The following is an 8,170-nucleotide window of genomic DNA, read 5'->3' on the forward strand; positions in this document are numbered from 1 at the left end:
TTCAACGAAATGTAATTGAACCCCACGCCAGCCCAATATATAAAGTTTTGTATATTTGATTGAATCTAATCCAAATAATTAAATTGACGGAATTTTTCAGATAATTAATTTTTTTAAAACCCGTTTTTTTTATTAAATACTTTAAAATTTACAGGCGGAATAGAAATAAATATAAATATAAAAATTTATAATTGATTAAACTTTTAATTAAACTTAATTTTTTATTTATATTTATATTTGTGTTGTTGTAGCACACACCAATTGCCCCACACCAAACAAATTTTTCTCCATTTAATTAACACTTTATTTCTTTTTCTTTTTCTTTTTCTTCTTTTTCTTCTTTTTGTCTTTTCTTATCAAGTAAGCATATATATATATATATATATATATATATATAATTTGGTAGTTGATTTAATTATTACCAATTTATTTTAATAAAAAATTATTAATTTTATTTATGCCTACAAGCTATAATAAATTAATGAATTTTGATTAAATGGTAAGAATACGGGAAAATAAATAAATAAATAAATAAATAAACAAATAATACTTTTGGAAATATATTTAATATTTTTAGTATAAAGTATTAAATAAGAAAATATATTTCATTTACCCATTTAATCTAATATCACCTTTATTTATTTATTTATTTATTATTATTATGATTTAATAGTTTTTGTTGCTTACACTAATTTTTTAGTTATATTATAACTTTAATATTTCATTTTGTAATTTTTTTGTGACTAATAAATAATTCAATTTTTAAAATATTGAACTGATTTAATTCTAATAAATGCAGGCCCAAGCCCAATAAGCTTGTACCACTATTTGGGCTTGGGTTGGGCCCATAAATTTTTTTTTTTAAACTAATTTTTTTTATGAGTGACTCGAACCATCTGACTTAGAAAGAGTTTTACATCCAACCTAGTGAAAGAAGTTCGAGAGAAGTTGTCGATATTACACCTTCGTTATGAAAAATAGCTTAAAGTTGCTTTAAGTCAATAGATAATACTCGAGTCACCATTCCGTTAGGTTAAAAGTAAAANAAAAAAAATTTTTTTTTTTTTTTTTTTTTTTTTACCTTTGTGAAAAGTGATTTTTTTTTTTTACCCTTGAGTTAAAAAAAAACATCAAACATCTACGGAATTTCTCTCTCCTATGCTTCTGTATTTCTATGTAACGTAATCATTAACAAAGTCTTTTCAGCATATTTTGAGTAAACCACACTTAACCATGAAGTTCGTATAATCGAACCATTTTTTTTTTAATATTTTTTAATCATCCTATTCTTACGAGTTTTCTCATTTGAATATGATCTCGGTTCATTCATGTACTCCTCTCTTACTCTCCTGTCACACTCACAATAGTTAACTAATTCCGTTACTTTTCAAATCATAAGAAGGACGTAAAGACTGTTAACTAAAAAACTAGACGATGAGAATTAAATTGATAATAAATATCATAAATGGCACGTTCTTTGAAAGGTAACTCGACAACCACGGCGTATGAATCGATACCCAAATATTCACCGAAAATAAAAACAACGTGTCGAATTTGGTGTCCTAAAAAAAGTGGTTCCACACCTATTTCTTTAAAAACACTTTAAATTGGGATAGGGTTGGACGAGCATTGAAGCAGCCCCTACCATACCAACTCACCCGATAAGGATCAAACCCAATCCAAATAGGACACTCTCCATTCTCATCTTCTTCATTCTTCTACAAATTTCCACTTTCAAATCATTTTGAACTCTTCCTCTTCTTTCTTTGCTCTCGAAATTTCTCTCGTCGCTATGATTCCGTTCGTGCGATCATCGTCTCGGAATTTACTCGCCCTTCTCAACCAAAACCATCTCTACCCATCTTTGCTCTCTTCTGTTTCGGAGTCTCCTGTGTGGATTGGATCTCTTTGGTCGACTACTCGATTTGAATCCACGGAAGCTGTGCGTCATGTGGATCAGCTGTATGTTCATGACAACGATGATCAGGTTTGGTGGCTGTTTTTATTAGTATTTTGAACGTTTTCTCTATCGTGCATGTGCGTGTGTTTTTTTTGCTTTAAATGAAAATGGTTAATACTTTATTTAAAAAATATTTTTAGTGGGTTTCAAAAATATTATCGAGCAGAATAAATTAACTTTATATAATAATTGTCACGTCAATTTTTTTTATTATTTTAATTGAAAAAATTAATTTTTTTTTATGGAATAAATTAAAAGTTAGATGTGATTCGATAAAATCCAAAACAAAATGTTCCTTTAAGTTCGAGATTGAACATAAATAAATAAATAATTAAATTTTAAACCTTAATCAAACACTAATTAATCCAAAATTAATAACTAAACTCGTTTTTATCTAAATTTGATTAATTATTTAACAATTTATCTATAAAAATAATTTTTTTTTAGGTTAATAATTATAGAGAGTAAAAAATTGAAGAATATTATAAAAATGGTTTTATTTACTAATTTTTATTTGTAAAATTGACAGTTTTGTCCCTCACATTTTAATATATTGTTTATTTATTTATTTAATTAAAGGATGTATTATATTGAAGGCTTTGTTTTTTTTTTTTTTAAATGTGAATTTAATAATTAATTCATTTCTTTGTTTTTTAAAAAAGAAATAGAATTAGATTTAATTCTTTTAAAATTTATATTTTTTCTTCCCACTTCAAATAAATAAATAAATATATATATTAGTTCATTTTAGTTTTTGTAATTTTAAAATAAACTCTTTTATTTGATTTAATAAATAAAAATTAAATGTATAAGGAACAAAAATAAATTTTGTGAAGGTAAAAATACACTAAACAAAGTAATATTAAATTTTTTTTTCGGTAACTTTTCCACATATTCGTCTTATGAGTCGGTTAAGTTGGAGAAATGTTTTGGGACAGTTCGAAATTAATTAGTGACTTAAGCAACCCAAATAAAATTCATAATAACAGTCCAGTGGGATAGAATTGAGTTGTAACTCTATTTTTTGGTTGGTTGTGTTGACTAGACAAAAAAAAATGTCAACCCGTGAACGGACTCAAAATTTCTATTTTTTGGTTGGTCGTGTTGACCAGACAAAAAAAATGTCAACCCGTGAGCCGACTCAAAATTTTANATCCATTCTCGGTCGCCGTGTTTCCACCTTTTCTTTCTTCCAATTTTATCCTCTGAATTAGTCAGATATCCGACATCTCTAATTCTAATTTTCTTTTTTAATTTTCTCTTTAAAACCTTTTTTCTGTCTAAACCTTTGAATAATATTTTTTACTGACTCATATATATATATATATATCTATATCTATATATATATATATATTATTCTTGGTAAAAGAATTTGCCAACCCATATCTTTATTAAACTTTATTCTCTCTGTAAATATTTATCTTATATATCTTTTTTAACCCAAACATGTTTTTTTTATTTATAATTTTTATCTCACTACCATTTTTACTCAATATTTTCCCCTATTTTTTAATATTTACTGTCCTTAATTTTTTTAACACATTACTATATATATATAAATATAGGATAATATTTAATATTAAAAGCTTGTCATATCATATAAATAATGTCACAATAATTAATATCATAGCACATGATAATATTTAATATAAAAATGTTGTCAAATCATATAAAATAATGTCTATCTTCATAAAAATGTTGAGGTCTCATGTAAAAATGTCGATAAAGAAAATGTTGATGACAATGAATATTTAAACAAAAAATAAATATAGAATATATATTGACGTTTTTCTTACATTTTATCCATTTTCACGATATAATGAAAATATTGTTCACTTTTATATATGTTGAGTTTTTTTAACGCTCTCGATTTTAGTTAAGAAACTATTAATTGTTGTTGAAGTTTTTTTTTTTAAAAAAAATATTTATTGTTATAGGAATTGGATTTCCCGGGAGGAAAAGTTCCATTTACGAGTGAATTGAGATTCATTGGTGAGTCGACGACTCAAAAGCGAGTTCCGTGTTATCGTGTTATTGATGAAATTGGAGAGACAGCTACATCGAATAAGTTCACGCAGGTATTATTTTCATTTATTTATTTATTTATTTATTTATTTATATATTCCAATTTTCATTTGTGATATTCTACGTTGGTTTGGGAGGAGAACAAACGATCGTTTATAAAGGTGTGGAAACCTTCTCCTAGCATTCGCCTTTTAAAGCCTTGAGGGGAAGTCTGAAAGGGAAAATCCAAAGAGAACAATATCTGCTAGCGGTGGATCTGAGCTGTTACAAATGGTATTAGAGCCAGACATTGGACGATGTGCCAGCCTCCTCGCTGTTCCCCGAAGGGGGTAGACATGAGGCGGTGTGCCAGTAAGGATGCTGGCCCCAAAGGGGGGGAGGGGGGGATTTGGGGCGGTCCCACATCAATTGGAGGAAGGTAAAAGTGCCAGCGAGGACGCTGGGCCCCGAAGGGGGTGGATTGTGATGTCCCACGTTGGTTGGAAAGGAGAACAAAACACCATTTATAAGGGTGTGGAAACCTTACCCGCAGATGCGTTTTAAAGTCTTGAGGGGAAGTTCAAAAAGGACAATATCTGCTAGCGGTGTATCTAAGCCGTTACAACATCCTTAATATTTGTTTTTTTGTTCTTGCCGTTACAACATCCTTAATATTTGTTTTTTTGTTCTTGATAGTTGAGCAAAGATGCAGGGATTAAGATGTACAAAGACATGATAACCCTTCAAACAATGGATACCATATTCTACGAAGCACAAAGGCAAGGAAGAATCTCATTTTACTTAACTTCATCGGGAGAAGAAGCCATTTCGGTTGCTTCGGCCGCTGCCCTTCACCCCGACGACGTCGTTTTAGCTCAGGTAAATGAAACAGCCTTTACATGCATTAATCAGTTGAACTATGCTCAAGTTAGTCACGTTGATTTATTAGTTATGTTATCGAGAAAATTAAGATATTTATTTTTTTAACTGTGAATTGGGTTGACAGTATAGAGAGCCGGGAGTGTTGTTATGGCGTGGGTTTACGTTGCAAGAATTTGCAAACCAGTTGTTCGGAAACAAAAGCGATTATGGGAAGGGTCGACAAATGCCTATTCACTATGGCTCCAATCAACACAATTACTTCACTATTTCATCGCCTCTTGGGTAACTTTTTTCATTCTATAAATACTAATCTCTCTTTACGACAATGATTTGACATAACCGATCAACAACGAGAGACTAAATAAACACGAAACGTTTAAATGAGGTTTTAAAACCGTTTCTTTAGAAGTAAATAGTAAATGGTTATCCAAAACTGATCTTACTTTCTTTATGACGTTTTGATGTTACAGAACACAAATTCCACAAGCAGTTGGCATTGCTTATTCGCTTAAAATGGACAAAAAAGATGCTTGTGCCGTAGCTTATTTTGGAGATGGCACCACTAGCGAGGTAAGGTTTAGTCGCTAATGTTCGGGTATTTTCTTTTTAATTCATAGCTTAAAATATTTTAATCTATTTATTTTTCTCTTCAACTTTATTGATCCATAAATTAGGCGTGAGTTAAATAAACATTTTTTCGAGTATAATGAGAGTTAAATAAATATATTGAAAAAAATTAGATAATTTCCGCTAGTGAAATAAACATCTCTAATCTATACCGAAAATAATAATAATAAAAATAAAATAAAATAAATAAATAAATAAATAAATAAATATATATATTTTTGAAATTTAAAATTAAGGATGAAATTGAATTGGATTTACAGGGCGATTTCCACGCGGGGTTGAACTTCGCAGCCGTATTAGGAGCGCCGGTGATTTTCATCTGCCGCAACAACGGCTGGGCTATCAGCACTTCCGTCCAAGAACAATTCCGGAGTACCGGATCCCCAAATTCCGTTCAAAATCCATAATCTCACGCTCTCAATTCGAAGCCCTAATTAATATCTTGGCGTTGATTTTGCAGGCGATGGCGTGGTAGTGAAAGGCCAGGGCTATGGAATCCGAAGCATACGAATCGATGGAAACGATGCCCTAGCCGTATACAGTGCGGTTCGCAAAGCTCGATCCATGGCGGTTGCAGAGCAAATGCCGGTTCTGATCGAGGCTTTGACTTACAGAGTTGGTCACCATTCTACCTCCGATGATTCCAGTAAGTACCGCGCTGTTGATGAGATTGAGCACTGGAAAATGGAGAGGAACCCTGTGAATCGCTTTGCTAAATGGCTTACTAATAATGGATGGTTGAGTGTAGAAGATGAGTCCAAGCATAAAACCACCATTAAAAAACAGGTCAGTTTTTTGCTTTCGCTTTTTGTTGGAATGTTTGAATTGTTAACTAAATTCTAGGAATAAAAACAAAGATTTGTGAATAACAATACAAGAAACTCAGGAGAATTAGTATACTTTTGTGATGAACTTCTTAGTTTGGATGAATTCTTGGGTCTGGTAATCAATGAGTTCATGCTATGATAGCCATGCCAACGTCCCAAGCATTGTCCTCTTTAAGTTTTTTCTTGTGAGCTTCCCCTCCAAGTTTTTAGAACGCGCGTCTGGTAGAAAGAGGTTTCCACAACCTTGTAAAATGCTTCCTTCCCCTCTCCGGCCAACGTGGGATCTCACAATCCACCCCTTCGAAATCTAGCATCCTCATTGAAACTCATTCCCTTCTCCAATCGATGTGTGACCCTCCAATCCACCCCCTTCGAGATTTTCCACACCCTTATAAAAAATGCTTCGTTTCCCTCTCCAACTAACGTGGAATCTCACAATTCACTCCCTTTGAGGCTCAGTGTTCTCGCTGACACTCGTTTCCTTCTCCCATCGATGTACAACACTCCAATTCACCTCCTTCGAGGTCTAGCATCCTTGCTGGCACATCACCTCTTGTCCACCCCACACCCTTGTAAAGAATGTTTCGTTTCCCCTCTCCAACCGATGTGGGATCTCACAATCCACCCTCCTCGAAGCCCAGCGTCCTCGCTAACACTCGTTTCCTTCTCCAATCGATGTGGGACCCTCCAATTCACCCCCCTTCGGGACCTAGCATCCTTATTGGCATATCGCTTCGTGTCCACTCCCTTTGGTGCTCAGCCTCCTCACTGGCACATTGCCCATCTGGCTTTGATACTATTTGTATCGGCCTAAACCCACCGCTAGCATATATTATCTTCTTTGGGCTTTCCCTTTTATGCTTCCCCTTCGTGGTGTAGTTGGTTATCACGTTAGTCTTACACAATAAAAGTCTCCCGTTTAAGTCTAGGCGACGCCATATTTGAAATTTTTACTTTACTTTTATTTTATAATCTTCATTCATTTTATACCTCTATAAGAAAACGTAAGAGTTTTAGAGCTTGATAAGCCCAGGAACCGTGCCCTCGAACACACAATGAGCATGGGCTTTTAAAACGCGTCTACTAGGGAGAGGTTTTCACATTCTCATAAAGAATGATTCGTTCTCCTCTCCAATCGATGCGATAAACATATTGTTTGATTGAATAAAATTCAAAAATAGAATTTCATTAACCCTATTGAGATTCAATGGTGCTGAATCTGCTAAAGCTACCCATTTTGTTGGTTCAGTTGTTGCAAGCAATCCAGAGTGCAGAGAAGACAGAGAAGCCTCCACTTTCAGAGTTGTTCAATGATGTTTATGACCATTTACCCTCAAACCTTCAAGAACAAGAGGAAGTACTCAGGCAAACAACGAAGAGGTATCCTCAAGATTATCCTTCTGATGTTCCTCTTTAGATTCTATCAAACATATTGTCAAGACTCCTAATGTGTGCATACTTATACTTGATTCAAACTCGAAGCTTGAGCCAAATAAGTGTAAACTCGTATGATTCGATATAATGTAATGTCGACTCTGTGAGTAATCATGCTCGTCGGGAACTCTTGCAATGATGATGTTCTTATGTAAATTGATATGAAATTCATAATCAAATTATTTGGACTTATGGGGGTGTGTTGTGTTCTTCGACCTAGATAGATGAACCTAGAGTTGACGTAGAACGCCTTAAGGTATACTCTTCCTATTCTCTCAGTAGAATTCATCAACACGAGCATGCCTTAAGGTACCTCCCTTTACGAGTTTTAGATATTGCATTGAGTTCACCTAGCAACTAATTCCTAGGTCACTGATAGTTTTGGGCTCAAATCGATGCCAACCTCAAATTTTGGAGAGGTTGGTATGTTGACTGT

At 33.0% G+C, this 8,170-nt stretch overlaps 1 protein-coding gene across 1 annotated transcript; it reads left to right on the forward strand.

The window, feature by feature from the left end:
* Positions 1 to 1,642: 1,642 nt before the first annotated feature.
* On the forward strand, positions 1,643 to 7,926 carry LOC111797572 (2-oxoisovalerate dehydrogenase subunit alpha 1, mitochondrial-like). The gene is made up of 8 exons (XM_023680619.1): positions 1,643 to 1,987; positions 3,898 to 4,038; positions 4,661 to 4,843; positions 4,971 to 5,128; positions 5,317 to 5,416; positions 5,734 to 5,845; positions 5,934 to 6,259; positions 7,550 to 7,926. Exons 1-8 carry the CDS (start codon positions 1,793 to 1,795, stop codon positions 7,715 to 7,717), a joined length of 1,383 nt encoding a protein of 460 aa, XP_023536387.1. The 5' UTR covers positions 1,643 to 1,792; the 3' UTR covers positions 7,718 to 7,926.
* The last annotated feature ends 244 nt before the right edge of the window (positions 7,927 to 8,170 follow it).

This window comes from Cucurbita pepo, chromosome LG06 (assembly GCF_002806865.2).
Source record: "Cucurbita pepo subsp. pepo cultivar mu-cu-16 chromosome LG06, ASM280686v2, whole genome shotgun sequence".
Taxonomy (NCBI): Eukaryota; Viridiplantae; Streptophyta; class Magnoliopsida; order Cucurbitales; family Cucurbitaceae; genus Cucurbita; species Cucurbita pepo.

Excerpts from the sequence above, each read along its gene's own strand:
- LOC111797572 (XM_023680619.1), top strand. The coding sequence starts at position 1,793 with ATGATTCCGTTCGTGCGATCATCGTCTCGGAATTTACTCGCCCTTCTC. Across the intron at positions 4,844-4,970 it reads ACGACGTCGTTTTAGCTCAG|TATAGAGAGCCGGGAGTGTT; the intron begins GTAAATGAAACA and ends TTGGGTTGACAG. Across the intron at positions 6,260-7,549 it reads AAACCACCATTAAAAAACAG|TTGTTGCAAGCAATCCAGAG; the intron begins GTCAGTTTTTTG and ends TTGTTGGTTCAG.